Source organism: Lithobates pipiens, unplaced genomic scaffold, assembly GCF_037356315.1.
Source record: "Lithobates pipiens isolate NorthernLeopardFrog02 unplaced genomic scaffold, aLitPip1_a1.2 Scaffold_27, whole genome shotgun sequence".
Lineage (NCBI taxonomy): Eukaryota > Metazoa > Chordata > Amphibia > Anura > Ranidae > Lithobates > Lithobates pipiens.
The window spans coordinates 30,608,527-30,631,730 of NW_027507788.1; the positions used below are offsets into that span (position 1 = coordinate 30,608,527).

The following is a 23,204-nucleotide window of genomic DNA, read 5'->3' on the forward strand; positions in this document are numbered from 1 at the left end:
TAATTATATTTGCATCTACCTAAGGGTGTCTTGGCCCTAACCCTCTCTCCCACAGTTTTATTTAAGAGACAATAAATCTCTTTGCATTCAAAAAGTGTCTGGTGCCCATCTGTTCATCTTCCATTACACTCACCATGCCTTGTAACCCACTCTACACGGAAGGATGTCAGCTCTCCCTAACTCTGGAGATCACCATTAGGCCTAAAGAGGCCCGGGACTTTTCTACAATTAAATAATACCTTTTTTTTACAGGGGTCTATAATTTAGACCAAAAGGAGACACACTAAGAAGGATCAAGAAACAGAAATATTTACTCCCAAAAGAGTGACAATTGAGAGATATGATGAAAGGTAGCAAGTGCCCGAGTTGACTGAAAACAATTCAGAACTGAAATACTGTATGACTTTGGGATTGATTTGACTCTTACATTATATTTCCCTGTATGTTTTTTTTTTTTTGTTGTTCTATGCAGTTTGCATCTGTCACTGTTTAAATGCTTACTTTTGAAACTCAAGAGATATCATTGGGCTTGAAAAGAGAAATACTGCCAGTATTTACAATGCAAAATGTACTAAGCTAGACAAATGACAAATATAATTGCATTCATTATGTACAGCCATTCAGCCACCATATTTAATAAATAATAATTACCGGACATTATGTGTCCATGCAAACACAGAGGTGTCAATGCTATTGTGCCAATGCAGGTGTGACATCCATACATGTTTTAAAGCCAAATTCAACTTTCTCAGAATACTACAACATCAGGCATTGACTTTCGTTTGGGGCTCTTTGAAACCCCGTCTGCCCAAACATACTCTTTACCTTCCAAAGCCCAAAGGGGGACTAGGCTTTCCTAATTTTACCACCTATTACCATGCAGCTCAATAAGCCCATATCCCTAAATACCATTCAAAATGTGAAATTCCGCTTAGGGTTGTGTTGGCATCAATAGATTGTGACCCACTTTCAATAACCAACCTTGTATGGTCTAATTTCTCTGACTGTAAAAGACTCAATAATCCTATAACTAAACATACAATAGCCATTTGGGATACATTTAAATGAATAAATGAACTACAATCTCCCCATATACCTCTTTTGTCATTTCTTAACAATCCACTTTTCTATCCTACTTGGTCTTCCCCTAAATCTTTTTAAAGCATGGACCCCCACTAATCTAACTCAACTCTGTGAACTAGTATCCTCTACTTCATTCAAAACTTTCCCTGACTTATGTGAAAGTCACAAACTTCCTAATTCAGAGCTCTTCCGATATCTTCAGATGATTTTTTTTTATGCCCTATATACAAGGAAGACTTAATTTAGATAAATTAATGTGTTTTGAAAATATATGTGAACGTGACCCACACACTAAGGGACTTATTTCAACTCTTAAAACTCATCTTATTACTAAACCCAACTCAGACCCACCATCATATGTGGCTAAGTGGGAGATGGATCATGGATTCTCTTGGGTTTTCGTTGGAAGCACCCAATTGGGATAAGATTTGGATCACAACTAAGTCATCCTCACAAAATATAGCTGCCTTAGAGACAAATTACAAAGTACTCACACGGTGGTATTTGGTCCCTATCAGAATTACGAAATATGCTCCAAATTATTCCCCATCTTGTTTTCATGGCTGTGGTGATCTAGGATCACATCTCCATACTTGGTGGGATTGCCCGGTAGCAAAAAAAAATCTGAAAATATGTATTTATTATGATTTCAACACTGTTTGAAATCCCTATCAATCCTGATCCTACACTTTTAAACTTAAAACCGGCCACTCTCTCCTAATGCCAATTCAAACACTATTACAGATCACCAGGGATGAGCTTTATGTTCGAGTCAAACTCATGTTCGACTCGTACATTGGCTGTTCGCCAGTTCGCCGAACAGCGACAATTTTGTGTGTTCGCGGCAAATTCGCAAAAGCCGTGGAACACCCTTTAAAAGTCTATGGGATAAATCAAAGAAATCAAAAGTGCTAATTTTAAAGGCTTATACAGTATGCATGGTATTGTCATAAAAAATGTTTGAGTCCTAGCCAGGGGACATGTATCAATGCAAAAAAAAAGTTTTAAAAACTGCAAATTTTTCAGGAGCAGTGATTTTAATAATGCTAAAAGTGAAACAATAAAAGTGTAATATTCCTTTAAATTTTGTACCTGGGGGGTGTCTATAGTATGCATGTAAATGGGTGCATGTTTCCCGTGTTTAGAATAGTCTGACAGCAAAATTACATTTCTAAATGAAAAAAAAGTAATTTAAAACTGTCTGTCCGCAATACACATAAAAGTTCATTGATAAAAACGCCACAGGGGAACCCCGAGCCAAAATAGAAATAAAAATGTGTGAGGCCCCCCTAAATTCCATACCAGGCCCTTCAGGTCTGGTATGGATATTCAGAGGAACCCCGTGCCAAAATTAGAAAAAAAATGGCGTGGAGGTCTCCCTCAAAATCCATACCAGACACTTCAGGATTTTGAGGGGGACCGGGGGCATCTTGCTCCGGCTTCTTCTCCGCACGATCCGCACGATCCGCCTCTGTGGGAGTCTTCAGCAGTGTGATGCACTGGGACTTCCCTATGGCTTTCCCCATGATGTCAGAGGGGGGAGGGGTCACCCGTTTACGTAAATGTGTGACCCTGCCCCCCTCTAACAACACGGGGAAAGCCATAGGGAAGTCCCCGTGCATCATTTAAGAAGTGTCAGAAGAAGCGTCACACTGCTGAAGACTCCCACAGAGGCGGATCGTGCAGATGGCGTGGAGAAGAAGCCAGAGCAAGAAGTGGGATGAGAAGAGGGGGGCAAGAAGAATATGAAGAAGAAGATGGAGAAGAGGATGGAGAAGAAAAACAACACAGAAGGAAGACCAGAAGAAAGAAGATGAAAGAAGAAGCGCAAAGGAGAGAATTTAATAAAGGACTTATCAAAAACTGTCTTTTGTCTTTTTTAACCTTTCTGTCACTTTTTTTGTGAAATGGTAGGGGTACATTTGTACCCCAATACCAATTCACATGGGGGGTGGGATCTGGGGGTCCCCTTGTTAAAGGGGGCTTCCAGATTCCGTTAAGCCCCCCACCCGCAGACCCCCACAACCACCGGGCAAGGGTTGTGGGGATGAGCCTCTTCTCCCCATCAACATGGGGACAAGGTGCTTTCAGGGGCTACCCCAAAGCACCCTCCCAATGTTGAGGGCATGTGGCCTGGTATGGTTCAGGAGGGGGGGCACTCTCCCGCCCCCCCTCTTTTCCTGCAGCCTGCCAGGTTGCGTGCTCGGATAAGGGTCTGGTATGGATTTTGAGGGGGTCCCCCACGCGATTTTTTTTTTAAATTTTGGCATGGGGTTCCCCTTAATAGCCATACCAGACCTGAAGTGCCTGGTATGGAATTTAGGGGGACCCCCACGCATTTTTTTTTTACATTTTTTTTACATTTTGGAAATCCCCATGCCGTTTCTATCAATTAACTTTTATGTGTATTGCGGACTGACAATTCATTGTAGCCGTGAGTAGTTTTAAATGAAGACTGTTCTAAACACAGGAAACATGCGCCCCTTTACAGACATACTATAGACACTCCCCAGGTACGAAATTTAAAGAAATATTACACTTTCATTGTTTCACTTTAAGCATTATTAAAATCACAGCTCCAAAAAAATGGCTGTTTTTTTTTTTTTGCATTGATACATGTCCCCTGGGGCAGGACCCAGGTCCCCAAACACTTTTTATGACAATGCCATGCATATAAGCCTTTAAAATTAGCACTTTTGATTATTCATGTTTGTGTACCTTAGACTTTACAGACCGAATGGGGGGGGGGGGGTGTTTTGCTCATCCCTACAGATCACTACAGCCGCAAAAAAAAAAAAACAATTGGCAAAGCTTGGAAATCCCCGTCCCTAATAATTACTGAAACTAAAAATAGAGTCAATCAAGCAATAATCCATGGCAACACAGAGGCTATAAATCAAGATAAAATATATGGAATCCCGATTAAAATGTTTAAAACTCAGCTATAAGAATGTTTTCAAATTCTAAAATATATAAGGCCATATATTGTCATTGCCACGAGAATATCTTGAAATTCTTCTTTGCTTTATATAATCCATACTTCAATATGTCTTTTTATTTCTGGTATCAAATAATTTGTCTTATATTCTGTACATGAAATTTATTTTAACATAAAATAAAAACTTTTGAACGAGAAAAAAAAAAAAATATATGGAATCCCTGGGTGACTCACTTTTTTCCTTCCAATTTTGATGCTTCCCTACTAAGATCTTGGTCATCTTGATTTATACTTCCAGTCTCTGCATTCATGGCATGTGCTTATTACCATGTACTACCCTGGGGACCCCTACTACCTCTCATTTCTTTCTACCCTATCTATTTTTTTCTCCTACCTAAGATTACTTTTTCTTTTATCTTCTTTCTCTCGTCTACTTTTCTCTCTCTCCTCTTTCAATTTACTCTTTATATAGTTCCGATAGCAGAACTTTTATTTCCTGGGTTATCATTATACCAATTGTACATACTTCCAATATGTAGTATAAGATTTTAGATTCATTAGATTAATTTAGATTTATTTAAAAACTATACTCTTGATAATAATTAAGACCCTTTTTTATCCGAGGTCATCTTATATTAATCTGGTCTAAGTTGGTTCTATCCTTAATTATAAAATATATAGCGTAATCTTTTGAATAGTTAGATCCATGCTAAAAATGTTGGAACTACAACTCAATATTATTACCATATATGTGATCTTTTCTTTTGCTGCCACCATATGTACTTATGTATGCTAATTGTTAAAATTCAATAAACAAGTTTGACAAAAAAAAAATGCAAAAAGAAAGATTATTTTTACTTGCTCTCCAAATCCTCCCAATTCTTTTGACTATTACATTAGAAATGTCTAGGCACTGGTTAAGAGGTACCTACTGAAAGGCGCTTAGGAAGCTGGACAACTCAGCCTTAACTAGAAGGGATTACTACACCAAACTGAGATTTGTTGGGTAAAGTAATGACTCTGTGGTGTTACCAGTTGTTTAACTTGACTCTTTTAAGTCCTGATATGTGCAGTTTCTATAACAAATGGCCTGCAACTCTGTCTTTTTCTCCTCATTAAAGATTCCAACCGTAGGGCAAATCTATAATCTTGGGAAATTAGAGCAGCCTTTGACCATAGTTTTCGGTTCTCAGGTGGGACACATTTTATTAGAGATAAGAGAGGAGATCCCAGCCCTCCCCCCTAAACACACTCCAACCATACCAATTATCTTCCCAGATGAGGTCTCCATAGAAATATACCAATGAATAAATGGTTCCACTCCATATTTATATATATATTAATGGAAGGCATACCTTCCGATTTTGTTGTGGTATCAACTGTAATATTTTGGATTTCCCATCATGCTGTCCCCTGAAAATATTCATGATGACAAATGGTGAGGGAGCATCTCTCCAGTAGAGACATAGATAACAATAAATAACCTGGCAGGTGTTCTAAAACTTCTGACCATTAATATATATTTGAACCTGAACTTTATTGGCATGCTGAATGTTCTGGCAGGCATGATATATCTGTGTTCATCCAAATCTTCACCTTTGAGCAACATCAATATGTTTGCAATTTTTCTTTTTCTCTAACTGCTGTCTGCCTATTTTTCAATGATTTGTATTCTTAGCAGATTACCATGAGCACCACTAAGCCCTTGTACACACAGTCGGAGAATCCGTTGGAATGTGTCTTATCGGACCGTGTTGTCGGATAATCCGACTGTGTGTGGTATGCATCGGACTGTTTCCGTCGGAATATCCGTCGGACCAAATTTTCAAACTTGCTGGAAATATTTTCCGACAAACTGGTCCGATAGGACATACTCCGATCATGTGTAGAGAATTCCGATCGGACAAAGTGCCACGCATGCTCAGATCAAATTCCTACATCAAAGCTATTGGCTACTAGCCTGAATGTAGTCCCATCGTAACGAAATTACGTCATCACGTTCTTAAAGATCGGATTTTCCGACAACTTTGTCGAACCGTGTGTATGCAACAGTTTCGGACAAGATCCGACGGACAAGATCCGACGGACAAAATCCGACGGATTTGGTTGTCGAAATGTCCGACCGTGTGTAGAAGGGCTTAGAGAATGTGAATTCCATTGCCAAATAAAACCCCCTTCACACAAATCCCTTTATCCCCTTTCCATATTTCTCCCACACTATATGACCTTCCCTTTTCCTATGTGCCCTGCTTGTCCGACTGCCATATCCCAAGTATCTTCTCTTACTGTTCAATTTTACCTAACTTCTCATCTCCTTCTCTTTAAATACTTCACCCTTCCCACCCTGCCATTGAAGAAATGGGCACATTTTAATGACCCGCACAATGCAATAAGTAAAACTATTTAATTTTCCTTTGAGAATGGCAAATATATAAAATAATAGGAGTGCATAAATAAATAAATTATACAATTAAATTTCAGTAAGGTAAAATAAAGCTAAGGAGAAAATGGAATTTTACAAGTATTGTCTTAAAATATAATATTCCGATGGGAAGAATATCTGAAGTTTACTAGTCATACCTTTAGATATGAATCCAAAGAGAAGGCAGACCAGGGCGATGGACAGCTTCATGGCTAATGGAGAAGCGTTCAAGAGATGTTGATTGCAGAAAAATCTTTGGATGTATGAAGCTCAATGATTGAAGTCTAAATTTAAACTTTACTATGCCATAGAGGAAGGAAGGGGAAAGGTGCTGAATTATGTCACTTTTACAAATAAAAGGTGAGTCTGTACTCTGTAAATAATTAATCAAAACCTTTCTATTTCAGGGTCTGAGTAATATATATCTTTTAGATTGGCAATATCATAAAGCAAATACTAGTCACCATAGAACATTTCTCCACAGCTACTGTACATAGTTAAGTGCCGTATCTGAAATGATTTTTATCTACATAGGTCAACTTTCAGGACAAACTTTTCAGAGGTCCACTCCCTTCTTCAGATTCAAGAAGTGATACACCAAGGTTTAGCAAAACACAAACAAAATATAATATCTACAGATAGGATTACAAGTAGGGATGAGAGAATATGCCCAGGTTCAGTTTGTCATGTCATTGACCAAATTTGGACATCCTGGATGTGGAATTATTTCTGAAGACGTCAATAATAGGCTTGTGTAATTCGTTTCGTAACAAATCGAAATTCGGCCGAATTTTGCATCTTTCGGACATTCGGATGCATCCGAATGTCCGAATAAAAAAATAACAAATAACAACGAATACGAAAGAAATATAACGAATGAATTTGAATGAATTCGAATGAATTTGGTAATTCTTTAAAGATCTAATGAAACAAAAGGTCAGCTCAAAGTAAATCTTATAGTCCAATCAGCTAATTAATTTTGTGTCGGAGGTTGGATTACTGGCAAAGTGCATTCCTGAGAACTGAGTGAGAAGGGTGTTGTATTGTATTTGAGCCGAGGAGAAGAGACGTTGTCATTGTGTGTGTTAAAAGATTCAATAAACAAACAACTTTCCAAACTACGAATCATTATCACGAATGTCTATATATACATAAATAGCGAATTTCAACGAATACAAACAAATGAATTCGACACTCTACGAATAATAACGAATTATCTGAAAATGTATTAATGTAACATAACGAATATAACAGAGCGAAATGATGTAATTTACGAATGACAACGAAGCGAAACCAAACAAAATTTTCTGTTGTGCACAAGTCTAGTCAATAACATTTATTATAAAAGCTGGTAAGGGTATGTTTATGTTTAAGGACTTTTTTTATTCTGCGTTTGTTTATTCTATTCTATTTAGTTATTTGTTTTGGGAATGAGTAAAGGGTACTGTTGTTTTTTACTCTTTCCCCTGGATGGGGTAGCTATCCAGTTGCCTACTTATTGCAGAATTCAGATCCCATCATATGTCCCTAACATATTGCTTCAAAACTGTCACAAGGATACTTTGCTGGGGGGGGGGGGGGTATCTGCTTCCCACTCCATGCAAGGTACCCCCCAAAATGAAAAGGACTATGGTTTGCACTGGTACAGGAATGGGGGGGGGCTTGTTGCCCCATTTTCCTGGTCACCCAGGAGGCATTCTTTGGGGTTCCCCACACATTTTCCATTATATTTTCAAATATATTTTTAAACATTATATGACTTTGAGATTACATTTTATATCTTTTTTCACTATTAATGTACATCAATAGGGGGGTCCAGGGAATTTCTATCAAACACCCATTAACAATTAAGAAATGATACAGCAGTTTAGAATTGGCAAGCAGCAGGACATTTGTAATGATGAGAGATAATTAAGTGTAAAAGAGTACAGACGTGTTTTACTACACAAATGATTAGGTCACAAATGACACAGCAATGTAAAATTGACCAGTAGTGGGACAATTTTAAGCAGCAAGCCTGGGCCAAAATTTAATAGAGACAAACAGCACAGTTTGGGGTTTTACTAAAAGAATGAAGGTACTGCAGAGGATACCGCACTGTAAAGCTGTCCAGCAGCAGGACAATTCTAAATAGCAAGGTTAAGCTGAAATTTACTAGAGAAAGAGGTTGCAGGATGTAAGATACTGTAGAAGTTACATCAGTGTAAAATTGGACAAAATAAACTTTTAATTAAAAATGCCAAACCCAAATTTAATAGAGACAAAGACCAAAGGGTAAGGTTTTACTATAAGAATTAAAGAGGAAGTAAACCCTGATGGGTTTTACTTCCTCTTTGTTTCCCTGCAAAGGTAAAGCATAATGGGCTAGTGACCCCTACCCATTCACCAAAAAGTTATCAAAAAGAAATAAAAGCACACACACAGTTTTTGACAACTCCTTTCTTAAAAATAAAAACAAATAATATCCCCCCGATGTAGATCCATCATCAATCACAATGCAGATGCCACAGCTGGACCCGAAAAAATATTGCTGGCAATTTTAATGTCTTTTTTTTCTTTATAAATGTCTGTTTTGCTTTCGGCAGGTTCTTTACATGGTACTGTATTTTAAGGAATTTAAATTTTTTTTTTTTCACTTTAACCACTTGCCAACTGTGTCATGCAGATATATTGCGGCACAATGGCTCTCTTGGGCGAAATCCCGTACAAGTACGTACTATCTGTTTTCGCCAACCAGAGACAGGGACACAAATCCCTGTGCTATCAGAGGAGAGGAGCCATATCGTTTGTTTTTACTAAGTAGGAAAAATGATATGGCTCCTCTCCTAGTCATTCCCATCCCCACACAGTTAGAACATGCTGAGGGAACAGACATTTAACCCCCTAATTGCCCCCTAGTGTTAACCCCTTCCCTGCCAGTGACATTTATACAGTAATCAGTGCATTTTTAAAGCACTGATCGCTGTATAAGTGCCAACAGTCCCAAAAAAGTGTCAAAATTCTCCGATCACAATGTCACAGTACTGCTAAAAATTGCAAATCATGCCATTACTAGTAAAAAAAATAAAATAATAAAAATGCCATAAATCTTTCCCATAGTTTGCAGACGCTATAACTTTTGCACAAACCAATCAATATAAGCTTATTGCGATTTTTTTTTAAACAAAAATATGTAGAAAAATATATATTGGCCTAAATTGATGAAGAAATTAGTTTTTTATAAAAAAACTTTTGGGGATATTTATTATAGCAAAAAGTAAAAAATATTGTTTTTTTTTTCAAAATTGTCGCTCTTTTTTTGTTTATAGTGCAAAAAATAAAAACCGCAGAGGTGATGAAATACCACCAAAAGAAAGCTCTATTTGTGGGGAAAAAAAAGGACACGCAGTGCCAAATTGTAAAACGTGCTCTGGTCAGGAAGGTGGTAAAATCTTCCGGGGCTGAAGTGGTTAAGCATTCCTGAAAATTCCAATCGATTCTTAAAATCTAGATCAGATCCAAAGGGAATGGTATGTATTGGGGGACTCCCACACCATTTTTTCACATTTTTCTATTGCAAAGTTTGTTTGTTTTTTCATTCAACTGTCAGCAAGGAAGCCCGTAGACAGTTGGTGACTCATCCATTGTTAAGGATGCAGTGGCTGACTTCCCGGCCCACTCTTTAACAACCAGCTATTCACTATGCCCTGACCGAGGCAAAGCTTTGCTCAATCAGGGCTTAGAATGCTGTCAGGGAACTCACCGTGTGAATGTCCGTCCCCGTGTAGCAGCAGCTTAATTTCATCCCAAGGGCCATGCGCGATGTCCCCGTCAGAGGCGAACGAGTTCCGGAACGAACGGACACGCGCACACGCCAATACAAACATGTGGGCGCACTCGCGCGCCAAACCGAACGTATGTATGTACTCACGCACACATGTCCACGCCCACCAATCCTGGCACATGTCACCATATTTAAACAGGGTCCTGACCTGATACCAGTGCTGGATCGTCTTCAGCTCGTTCCTGGGATACCTAATTGCTGTTTGTACCTGTTACCTTGTTCCTGATTACCCGGCTTGCTTGACTACTCTTTTGGATCATCCCTGCTTACTACTTCCTGGATTATACTGACCTCGGCTTGGACTCTCTACTTCGGCTTGCTTCCTGACTTTGTACCTCACTGCAAGCACGTTACCAGACCTCTGCTCGTCCCTGACTACGAACCTGCCTTCCATTCCTGTACCTCGTTGCCAGCTAGTTGCCAACCTTGCTTGTTCCTGACGTGCAGTGTTTTACTCATACCTGCTTGGCTTCCACTGAACACCTCCGGTGACCAGTCTACACCTCTTCTTCCGTGAGGGTCCAGAATCTTCAAGCCTCCATCTTCAATCCGCAGGTACCTGCACCCTTTTGCTGCCTCAACACTCCCTGTCCCCACTTCCAGGGGTGTTGAGACTGTAACCGTGCAAGAAGTCACCCCCAGCAGTCAGACTCCGCTGTAAGGTACGTGACAAATGCACTGTGCAGCACGTAATGCATTGTAGGGCACTCAGCAGGTGAACAGCAGATTCGGGTGTTCCCCGCACGAGCGAACAGGCAAACACTTGCTCAGCCTGAACCATCTACCCAAGACTATTTCCAAATTGATGTTTTTTTTTCACCCACTGTAATCAATTTCATTTCCATCTAATTTCCTTATATTTGCTGAAAGTGAGACCCGAAGGATAAAATGGACAAAGTGGCTGTATGACTAAGGGAGGAACAGGGTCAAGTAAGGGTCAGCTAGGTTTGGTTGGGGGGGGGGGGGTTGTAGTTCTTATCTGATTGGAGAAAGTAGGCCAGATGGGGCAGGGTACAGCTACAAGGGTCTGTGCACTGCAGATAGGTAGTTATCATTACAAGAAGTTCAGAAGAAGAAGAAACTTCCCTCCCGCCCACCCTTGTGTTAGGGGTAACTAGGGTGTACAGTTTTTTGGGGAATTTTTTTTAGTATCTTAGACTTTGATAAAAAAAAAAGCAGATACTTATGTTAGTTGCACATTTTATCACAGCAGTTAGCGGGTCAGGGGGTCTTTGGGGGGTCAGTAAGTAATTACAGTGTTACAAAATTGTGGGGCCCATCTAGGGTATGGCGCTTCCACTTGGTTGGAGCTAGGTCCCCTGGGAGTGGAAAATGGAAGTATGTGTGATGCCGTAACGTCTTTGAGGCGGTTGGAGCGTGGCTGAGGACATGGAGGATACCAGTTAAAATTCTGCCTTAAGGACACCCAAAGACCCCTTGTTTGGCATTGTTAGGATTACATTGTTGAATTATACTTATTGTTACGTTTTAATGTGGTGTTATTTATTCTTTGGTTAATAAATTGGCTGCCATGGCCTTTTTAAACCCACGCAGTCTGTGTTTTTACTCTATAGTTTTAAGGACCCAGGTTGACGAATCCTTTAGTCAAGCCTTCCATCAGTATTTGATTGCTTTTGTGATTTTGACAAAAATGTAATTGAAAGTCTGATAGTTCTATCAAATTGCCATGTGGCCAGCTCAACCTCACATTTGTTATACTAACTACCACTACTCAGGGGCTGTGTGTGGTGCTGTCACAGAGCCGGGAAATACTTCTAACCACTTGGTCTTTAAAGTGGTTGTAAACCCTTACAACACACTTTGACCTACAGGTAAGCCTAGATTAAGGCTTACTTGTAGGTCCAAGAAATATCTCCTAAACCTACACGGTTTATGAGATATTTGCCGAAAGACAGGCACTGCTGTCTACGGTGCATGCGCCGTAGACAGCGGCACGCAGGCGCACTGAGTCGGCTCCCATGCGCATGCGCGGGAGTGACGTCATGCGGCTTCGCGGAATGACAGCGGCGGAGCAGCGAGACCCCACCGAGAAGATGGAGGCTCCGGACTACAGGGGACAGCGGTGACATCGCTGGCTCCTGTGTCAGGTAAGTGACACATAAAGGACTACAATGCGATGCATAGTAGTCCATTATGCTTTGCCTTTGCAGGGAATGAAAGAGGAAGTAAACTCATCAGGGTTTACTTCCTCTTTAAGATTATGGTGGTCTTTTTGTAACCATACAATTCTATACGATTTCCTATCTTCTGGGTTATCCCGGGACTGACTGCAGTTGGAGGACTTTACCCCTGGAGGACTCCCGGGTAAATCTTAAAATTACCCCTCCCCCTTTTTGTTTGAAGTATCCTTTATCTTTGGCTGCATGCCCAGGTTTATACTGCCACTCCCCGCTCACATATACACGATCCCTTTACCTATAAAAATGCCAAAAGCTCCAGATGAAGCGTTTGTATAACGCGTAACATGTAGGGCAAGACATGATACACTTTCCATACTACTGTTTTTTTTATTTTTGCCTATGCCTATAAAGTCCATCACCTTTAACAACTGTTATACTTACATGCTATGCATAGTAATTTTGCACAGAGCAGCCCCAATCCTCCTTTTCTTGGGTCCACCGCCTGAACTGCTGGCTCCTCCCCCATGTCATGTCTCCCTATAGCAAGCTGGTACTCCATAAGACACACAGAGCATGGCTCAGCCTTGCCCCCTTCTTCCTTTTTACTAGCTATGATTGACAGCTGTGGAAGCCAATGGCTTCCGCTACTGTGTCTGAGCCAATGAGGAGAGAAAGAGCTGAGAGAGCCTCTGCTCTTGTGCACATCGCTGAAATAAGATTGAGCTCAGGTAAGGCACAAGTTTTTTTACATGAATAATTAAAATGCATTACAATAAAAAAAAAAAAACCTTCTACCTTTAGAAACACGTGAACTCTCTAGGATCTTCCAAACATGGAAATATTGGCCATTATGAGTTAAGATCTTAGATTTTCTCATGATATATTGTATACAGCTGATTGTTATGTCACAGGCCATTGCTATGTTATGTCACTAGTCATTTCTTCTCCTTTCATGGCTTTTTTTTTTTTACTATGTCGTGTACTTACAACCTATTCTATAAAGTTGTTTTCTGATAAAGAAAATTTTAAATATTGGTTTTGGTGGACTGATATGAAAAAATTACAGTACTAGAAATAATATAGTAACTTTTTGATTTTATTTTGTTTAATGGAAAGTACAAAATACACACTGCATCCAAAACAAAACTCAAATGATTAAAAAAAAGTAAGAATGCATTTCTCAAAATGTTATAAAACAAGGCACAACAACCAGTATAAGGCTTACTTCCAGTTTCCAAAAGTTCCAAGCCATATTAGATGTTTTGAAATGAATCCATCAAGGTAACCAGGGAAAGTAAAAGTATGGATAAGGCTTCAAACTGTAAACATTGTAATACTTCTAATATAGCTTTGCCCCCCACAAATGTATTGACCTAATCACCAGCTACCTCCCCTTTATCTTACACCTTCATTTTCTTGAACTTCCAGTACTAGCTATTCATAGATTTGTCTAAGCCCTTGTACACACGGTCGGAGATTCCGACGGAATGTGTCCTATCGGACCGTTTTGTCGGATATTCCGACTGTGTGTGGTCTCCATCGGACTGTTTCCATCGGAATATCCGATGGACCAACTTTTCCAACTTGCCGGTAAAATTTTTCTGACAAAATGCTCTGATCGGACATACTCCGATCATGTGTAGCCTACTCCAACGGACAAAGTGCCACGCATGCTCAGATCAAATTCCTAGACCAAAGCTATTGGCTACTAGCCTGAACGTAGTCCCGTCGTAACGAAATAACGAAATAACGTCATCACGTTATGTACAATCGGATTTTCCGACAACTTAGTCCGACCGTGTGTATGCAACATCACTTCCGGACCTCTTCCAGAATTAATCCGTCGGAATTACTCAGACGGATTTGGTTGTCGGAATCTCTGACCGTGTGTACAAGGGCTTAGGACGCGGAGGCATGTCTGTTCACGTTTACTTGAATATTACAGGGTTTCCACACTAAACTTAAAGAGTTCCTGTCACCAGATTAGATGTGCCTTTAACATGATTTAGGAATGTTGTTTAAAAGCCTCCCTTTTGTAGACATCCAAAAACTCTGAGTTCATTGCTGGGTGCCACCATCTTTGAGGGCCATCAGCAGCTTCATCAGACTCAGAGCTGTCACTCAATTGACACTTTATAGTATCCTACTTTGCGTCTTTCCAAAAGCTACAAAAAAGTTTGCCTGGAATCAAGAAAAATCAATAGGAGAGCAGGGAGGACAGTGGTTATAAATGTACCCAATGAAAACGTTTAAAGGAATTTTCTACATATAATATCATTTTTTGTGCTTGACAAAGTACTACGTTCTCTAAATATTATTGTCAATACCTTAGAGCTCATTCACAAGGCAGCTGGGGGGCACCACAACATTTAAACCACATGTGACCCAACCCATTTAAAGAGGGTCCTTTATCTTTGTCTTTGCCACCCCCCCTCATTGCACCTTCTGGTGCCACCATCGTTGTATGTCTGACACATGTGCAGATGTGCAGAAGGGCTTTGCCCAGCCTTCAGGTCTCAACAGAGCCTTTTGGCACATCTGCATGTGCGCAGGCAAATTACCGTATATAAGCAGGCACAGAGCTGTTTAGGACTCCAGTACTCACAATTCTTCACCTACACCAGAAGCACATGTGCAGATGTGCAACAGGGATCTATCTGGAGCCTAAACCTTATTCCACATCAGCGAATGTGCAGAATCGGTGGAGGTGAGGTGGTGAATGTCATTCATGCCTAAGCAAGAAAGGCAGAAGTGCTGCATTGCAATATCTAAAGGTAAGAGAGGCAGGGGAACTTCAGTTTTTTTAGGGGTTCAGGTCCCCTTTAAAGCCAAACTTTAAAGGGGCTTTCCCATGCTGGGCTGTGTCTGTACTACATTGGTTAACTGCTCTTTTTTGTCTAGGGGAGAGGAGAAAGGAGATTCACTCACCTAATCCTCCAATCCTCCCAGCACAAGACTGATCCTGCCCCACTGCACTCAATTGGTTTTGAATTGTGGATTGTTTCTGATGTCATCAAGCCCAGAGCGGGCTCCATAGACCAGGAGCAATCCACTACCAGACCATGAGGTGGGGGGAGACCGTTTTCTGGTGGAACAAAGGATCACGCGGGTAGGAGCTTTCTCCTCACCCTTAGACAAATCAGGCAGTTGACCCATGTAGTGCGGGCACGGCCCCACTGCATGGGAAAACCTATTTTTGCCCAGAGTTTGGCTTTAGGTGTATGGGGTCAAGCCTCAACAGCCCTGCAATGTGTGCAATGTAGGCGGTTGAACTGCTGCAGTTCAGCCTTTTAGGGCCAAACCAAGTGGTAAGGAGTCTACCGCACGTGAGAGTAGGTCCTTCACCATTTCAATAAGCTAAAACAAGCATTTCAGACTTTTCTGGATGCATCCCTGTTCCAAGTAAATGAAGTCAGGTTTTGGATGACAGCCCCTAGGCCTGCAACTTCAAAAAACAAATTAGCAATGGCAACTCCCTTTAATTCTGCCCTTAAAGGTTCACTTTAAGTCAGGCAGATGTGCCTGATTGGCTCAGTATGTCAAAAAGAGATGGGTCGGATACATGCACAAGCATCGTGTCCTATAATTGAAAATACTTGTACACAGGGAGTGACTACCACAAACCCCAGCCACCCATCTTTTTTACGTAATTTGAAATACTCGATTGCTCATCCAACCATTTTCTGACTGCTAAAAACTTGCTAATTGGTGCATTGGTTTGCAGACAGTTGATTGGCTCCCCAAAGGTGTTAAAATGATTAGGTCACCTTTCCAATAACAACTGCCTATGCAGGTTAGCGGTGCCTTTAGATAAAAACAAACTGTGTAGCCTTGACTAGAGTTGACTAATATCCTTACTATAGACATAGGCCTCTCGAAAAATAAATTATAAACTCCCAGAAATGGCAGTCCCCACCCTGACTTGTTGCTAGGTCATCTCTATGACACTCTTCACCGCCACCATTACAGGAGTGAGCTCTTTCTCCAGTTCAAGCCACCTCAAATGCGTTTTCTCTCCCCCTTCGCAGTAGCTCTTAGGTCAGCAATTCTGCGGCAGAGATTAAAGTGGACCACATATGTGTTGTAGTTTGAGAGCTCGCACTTGTGATGGTGGGGGTGAGCAGTAATGGTTAGGAGTGTCTCAGCAACGACCTAGCAACAAGTCAGGATGGAGGGTCTGCCATCTCTGGGAGTTTTTAGGCCAGTCTTCGGGAGGAACTTAGATGGCCTACACCTATAGTAAGCGCATTATCCAACTTTAGTCAAAGCTCAAGGCTCCCCTTACCTACATAGGTGGATTTTGGTAATGGTGAACTAATACTTTAAGGAGTCCACTTCTATACAGGGGGTGTGTCCATTAAGTGATGACGGAATCATTACTGAACAGGGGTTCTCACAATAAAGTCTTTCAACCCAGCTTTGGGAGGTGTCAATGGATAAGGCAGTAGCGTTTTAGGTGGACAATTTGCATAATTTAATAAAGCAAAATATATGAATGGTGTAATGCAATGTAAAACAGACAGTGCGCCAAAGATTTCTTAGAACAACAGAGTCCAGAAAACAGCCACAGTCAGTATGAGGACACTGAGCTTTTGGGTGGAGCCGCTGTCAGTGCAATGCTTTTCTGAAAACATGATGTTGAATTTGGCACCCGGAGAGACAAGCTCAGACGAACAAAACGCTTGATTTGCACAGCCACGCATAGACCAGTCCTCGCCCACAGCACCTGTACATAAAAAAAAAAAAAATTTAAGAAAAGGTCTTAAAAAAAAAAGTTTCATAAGCTAAACATTGAACCTTTTGGTAACATTACATGCCTGCATGGGTGCCTTCCTTGCACATCACAATACCGGTGCCTTTTATTTGTAATAGGTTGTCACTGACTTACCCTAGACTAAGACAATGTCATTACTCTGCTCCAGGCAGGATTAAGCATTTCCTCAGCCCCCCCCCCCCCCCCCTAGTGACCAGACTGTAAAATTGCAACTTTGTAGCAAAAAACTGAGAACTGCATAGGCATCAGGATTACCATGATTGCATCACTGTAGCACAGTGATATTAAAGTGGTTATATCTGAAATCAAAAATGAACAAAGCATATCCTTCTATAATGTGTACTTGCATCAATCCAAATCACTTATGCCACGAACACACGATTGAATTGTCCGGCATACTTAGTCCGCCGAAACGCATTTCACCGGACAATCCGATCGTGTGTGGGCTTCAGCGGATTTTCTCAGCGTAAGGTCCGGCGGACTTAGAAAGTATTTTTGCAGTACAATCTTTCCGCCAGACTTGGGTTACAGCGGACAATACGTTCGTGTGTATGCTAGTCCGGCGGACTAAGAATGACGCATGCTCAGAAGCTAGTACAAAAAGGAAGCTATTGGCTACTGGCTATTGAACTTCCTTTTTCTAGTCCCGTCGTACATGCTGTACGTCATCGCGCTAGCAAACGCCGGACTTTGTGTGTCCGTGTGTGGCCAAGTCCGTTTGGTAGAAAGTCCGCCGGACTATCCGCCCGATTGTTTGCCGGACTAAGTTTGCCGGACAATTCGATCGTGTGTATGCGGCCTTAGTGTGAGTTCTTTCTGTTGTCTGCCTGAGTCACTTTTGACATGTTATGCCGACTCCAAGGGGCCCAGGGGGGTGGGGAGGTGGGGGGGGGCTACCAAGCATAGCCTACGATTGACAGGCTCAGCTGTGCATGTTTCCCTATGAGACTGTGTAGGAGGGTGTGACCATTCCCTCCACTCAGGTCTCAGATTACACTCAGCTCCCAGTTCTATGCTGTGAAGTGTGTGTTGTCAGATCTCTGCCCTCTGCCTTCTGGAGCTGTGAATTGCTGTGTAAACTGGGCACTTTATACGTCTGCGGATAAGACAGGGCTGCAGGCAAACAGGTACAGGATTTATTCAATCCAGTGTTAATTTTAGCCTTAGGACTAAAATGGTATTTTAGTTTTAGTCCCATTTTAGTTTTCTGCAATTGCTTTAGTTTTAGTCGACTAAATCTCCATTACATTTTAGTCGACTAAAATGTCCTACGTTTTAGTTGACTAAAATCTCCAGTACATTTCAGTAATTGTAATTGAGTTTTAGTTATAGTCTTTTGACTAAAATGGCATTTTAATTTTAGTCTCATTTTAGTCTTAGTTGTATTTAGTTGACTAAATCTCCAGTACATTTTAGTCGCCTAAAATGTCCTACGTTTTAGTTGACTAAAATCTCCAGTACATTTTAGTAATTGCAATTTAGTTTTAGTTATAGTCTTCGACTAAATTAACACTGATTTAATCTCTGTGTATGTAGGTTAGTCACTTCTCTGTATATATGTAAGGCCTCCTTCACATGGCCGATCCGTTCAGGTTCTCCTGTCAGTTTTTTAGGCGGACCTGAACGGATGCTCCATAGAGGTCTATGGAGCATCGGATGTCAGTGGTGACATGACCCTTGACATCCGACCCGCTCCGATCCGAAAAAGTGTGACGGAGGAAAAACCTACTTTTCCATCCGTCATCGGATCAGATCGGGTGACGACGGACTGTGCGGTCTGTCGTGATCCGGTCTTCCATAGGGGAGAGTGGCGCTCTGACAGGTCCGTCCCTGCGCAGTGTGCAGAGACAGACCTGTCATCTTCCTTCAACGGAGCGATCTCCGCTGAGCAAGCATATGTCCATGGGGCGGATCATCACTGATCCGTCCCACGTGAAAGAGCCCTTAGGGTTTACAACCACGTTAGACTCTCAGTTTTTAAGCACTTTCAGCAGCTGGTTTATTCATTTACTGAGTATGCAACTTCTTCATCTTTTAACCCTTGCCCATAAGTAAATCTCATTAGTGACCACCTGTGTCATGGTGGAGACCTCATGTTCTCCCATACAGAGGAGTATAGCGCCCATGGTTCAGAGAAGCAGGATCTCCTAGTCTATGGATAGTGTAGGACCCACTGATCATGGGGTACTTTGTCGCAGTAAGTGGGCTTAAGAACCGTATAGCAATATGGTGTGACCAAATCCCCATATTTTTTTATAGTGTTTTTAACCACTTCAATACAGGGCACTTTCGCCCCCTTCCTTCCCAGCCCAATTTTCAGCTTTCATCGCTCTAGCATTTTCAGTGACAATTGTGCGGTCATGCTACACTGTACCCAAATGACATTTTTATCATTTTGTTCGCACAAATAGAGCTTTATTTTGGTGGTATTTATTCACGACTTAAGCGCAAAAAAAGCGGAAAATTTGGAAAAAAAACAATATTTTATTTTTTCTATTTTAAAAGAAATCCAATAAAATCAAAATTTGTCATAAATTTAAGCCAAAATGTATTCTGCTACATGTTTTTGGTAAAAAAAATTCCGTTAAGTGTATAATAATTGGTTTGTGTGATCACGGACATATGTGTGCAGGTGATCACGTACATATGTGTGCAGATAATCATTGGGACATGTGATTTTAGTGGGACATATGTGGGGGACATGTTTTTATTATTAGGGACATGTGTTTTTATTATTTGGGGACATGTATGTTTTGGGGACATATGTGGGGACATTGTGTTTATACTGTGTGGTGTGTTGTGTGTATTACACTAGACTGATGATCAGTGAGTAAAAAGCTGTAAAAAACAGCTCATACTCACTGATCATCGTCTGCAGCGATCTGCTCTCCTCTCCCCACCGATGACTTCTGTGTGAGGAGAGGAGGAGCCGATTGCCTAGCAACCGGCTGTTTGTTTACATCACATGACGGCTGTGATTGGACACGGCCCTCATGTGATCAGGAGGGCCAATCACAGAGCCCTCCTGCCGATCTGAGATGCGCCGTGTCCGGGTGACACGAGCACTTCGGGATCGCGCCGCATGCGGTTCTGCTCCTTCTGAAGGACGTTCCTGAACGTCCTATCAGAAGTAGATGGCTCCCACCCAGCCGTATATGTGCATTGGCCAGGTGGGAAGTGGTTAAAAAGCCTTGCTGGAGGTAAATGTTAGTTTTGCATGTGTGCGCTGTAATATTTTTGTTCTATACTGCTACAGGTCTCGCTCCCGCTGTGATTGGACACAGCTGATCAGTGGGTCCCATGGACCCGATGTCCACGGGTACACCTCGATTATTCTGTTCACATGGAAACAAGGCAGATCGCCGTTCTGTCAGTAAGGAAGGCATGGATCCTGAGTTCCTGCAAAGCAGTGACTAGGATCCATGCCTTCCCCTAGAAAAAGTTACAGTTTTTTATTTATAGTGCAAAAAATAAACAATGCAAAGGTGATCAAATACCACCAAATGAAAGCTCTATTTGTGTTAAAAAATGATATACATTTTATTTGCGTACCGCACCGCACAACCGCGCAATTGTCAGCTAAAGTATCGCAGTGCCATATCACAAAAAATGGTCCGGTCATGAAAGGGGGGTAAACCTTTCGGAGCTGAAGTGGTTGAGTTTCAAGAACGCTGAGGGTTTAATACTACTTTGACATAAAGAACTATATCTGATGCCAGGTCCACTTTAAAGGGACAGTTTTACATTTACTTTATAGGTTTAATGATTTTTACTTAATACGTAGCTTGATTCAACACATTGCCTGAAAATCGTACTGTGAAAAAATATTTATTTATTTGGACCATTACCCAGAGAATCAATCACGATACGGCCACATTTAGTCTCATTTCCATAACACTTTATTTTCTCCTTTGAATGACACTGGAAAAGTGAGTTGGAATTACACGAGGTGCAGGTTTGGTTATTTTCGGTCTTACTAATTGGAAACAAGTTATCTGTAAAAGAAAAAACGAAATGTTCAAAATTTTAAAAACGTTTTGTACATAAATTGAAGAAGGTAACACTGTCATCCTCCCAAATGAATTCCCCAAAGCAATTCAAGATATTAGACGATACATTATATTTTACACTCCGAAGTCTCTATTCGGCTTACCAAACATCCAGTATTGTCAGATGTCTGCGTCCTCCACCACAATTTTCCGTTGTACTTCCACAAATCCCTATGCCCTTGCTATGTCCTAGTGTGACGTAGGGGCAGTAGGATGTAACCAAAGAGCGTGATGGGGGACACAACTGGCAATCCCAGTAGTGCCACATGCCATAGAGTGATGGAATGGAGGAAAGGTAGGAGACATGGGCCACCAGAGAGGTGACTATATTATATCTTCAATCACCATGAATTGCTTTGGGGAATTTTTGGAGGACTTACACTCTTGCTTCTTCACATATATACTCCCCAAAACAATTCAGTATATTAAAAGATGTAATATACCCTACTCTCTAAAGAGGTGTGTCTCCTATCTTCCCTCTGTTCCAGCACTGCAGACTACATCAAACTCTTCAGCTTTTTTACACATCTGGGAGTGTCATATACAGTAAAACCTTGGATTGAGAGCATAATTCATTCCAGAAACATGTTTGTAATCCAAAACACTTGTATATCAAAGCAAATTTCCCCATAAGAAATAATGGAAACTTGGATGATTCGTTCTACAACCATTTATTCATAAGTCCTTCTGCGTATAGTCCATATAAAAAGATTAGGTTGTGTAAGGCTGCGTACACACGAGAGGATTGTCCGTCCAACTAAGTTCGTCAGACAATCCGACGGACAGTCCGTCCTAATTTTGAATGAACGGACTTGACCACACACGATGAACAGACAGTCCGCCGAAAGCTTGCGCGATGACATGTACAGCACGTACGACGGGACTAGAAATACGACGTCCAATACACAGCAATGCAACCTTTCGCCCTGTAAATCCTTTATGAGCATGCGCCATAATTAGTCTGTCGAACTAGCCTACTCACGAGCGGATTGTCCGCTGAAACCAAGTTTGGACGGACTGTATTACGGAAATTCCGAAATACTTAGTCCGTAAGACTGTCCGCTGAAAAAGTCCGCTGAAGCCCACACACGAGCGGATTGTCCGCTGAAACACGTTTCAGCGGACTAAGTTGGACGGACAATCCTCTCGTGTGTACGCGGCCTAACCATAATATGACCATCCACAAATGGAAGCCTCCACCAGGGGATTAGAAGCTAAATCCAGCAGGAGCTACAGCGTATAAAAGAGAAGAGAGGTGCCTCTAAGTGTAGCAATATGGTTACATTTAATGACGGTACAATATTTAGCAACTTATATGGTTGATGATTAAAACAGGCACATCTAAGTATGCAGGCATCCGGGGTAAAGCTCTCCACATAGACCATCCTACACACCACTGGCTCTCACTGATGTCAGTCTGTAATTGTGACCGGGAAGACTACCCTGCAGTAGAGCGATCTGAAAGCTTAGCTTGAACTGCTTGTGGAGCACAGCGTGGAAGAGATGACATCGATGGCGGTGTGGAGGACAGTCTATGTGGACAGTTTTACCCCGGATTCCTGCAATACTTAGATGCACCTGTTTTAATCATCAACCATGTAAGTTGCTAAATGTTATACCTTCATTAAATGTAACCATATTGCTGCACTTAGATGCATCCTCTTCTCTTTAATACTCAGTTGCAACATGATGCTACTTGTATGTCAAGACATCGCTTGTATATCAAGTCAAAATGTATGAAAAAAGTGTGCTTGTCTTGCACAACGCTCTCAAACCAAGTTACTCTCAAACCAAGGTTTTACTGTATCTGCATCCTCAGATCCCTCACAATGTGTTGTGCTCCTCCTATAGAGCCCTAAGTCACTGCTATGTCCTGTTGTCATGTGGGGACTGTATGATGAACTACAGTGAATTTCAGGGAATGTATTGAATGCTGAAGAACCTAAAGAAGGTTGCAGTGCTGGAATGGAAGAA

At 41.3% G+C, this 23,204-nt stretch overlaps 2 protein-coding genes across 2 annotated transcripts in view; both read right to left on the reverse strand.

Annotated features, from left to right (window-relative positions):
- Positions 1–6,758, reverse strand: part of LOC143933724 (phospholipase A2 inhibitor NAI-like) — a 37,394-nt gene extending 30,636 nt beyond the window's left edge. The window contains exon 1 of the mRNA XM_077456721.1: positions 6,602–6,758. Coding sequence (XP_077312847.1) covers positions 6,602–6,653 — 52 coding nt within the window. The 5' untranslated portion in view covers positions 6,654–6,758. The remainder of the gene's footprint in view (positions 1–6,601) is intronic.
- Positions 6,759–13,485: 6,727 nt separating this feature from the next.
- The window catches only part of LOC143933725 (uncharacterized), a 44,272-nt gene continuing 34,553 nt past the window's right edge, over positions 13,486–23,204 (reverse strand). The window contains exons 10-11 of the mRNA XM_077456722.1: positions 21,030–21,176; positions 13,486–17,133 (exon numbers count right to left, since the gene is read on the reverse strand). Of these exons, the coding sequence (XP_077312848.1) occupies positions 16,946–17,133; positions 21,030–21,176 (335 nt within the window). The 3' untranslated portion in view covers positions 13,486–16,945. The remainder of the gene's footprint in view (positions 17,134–21,029; positions 21,177–23,204) is intronic.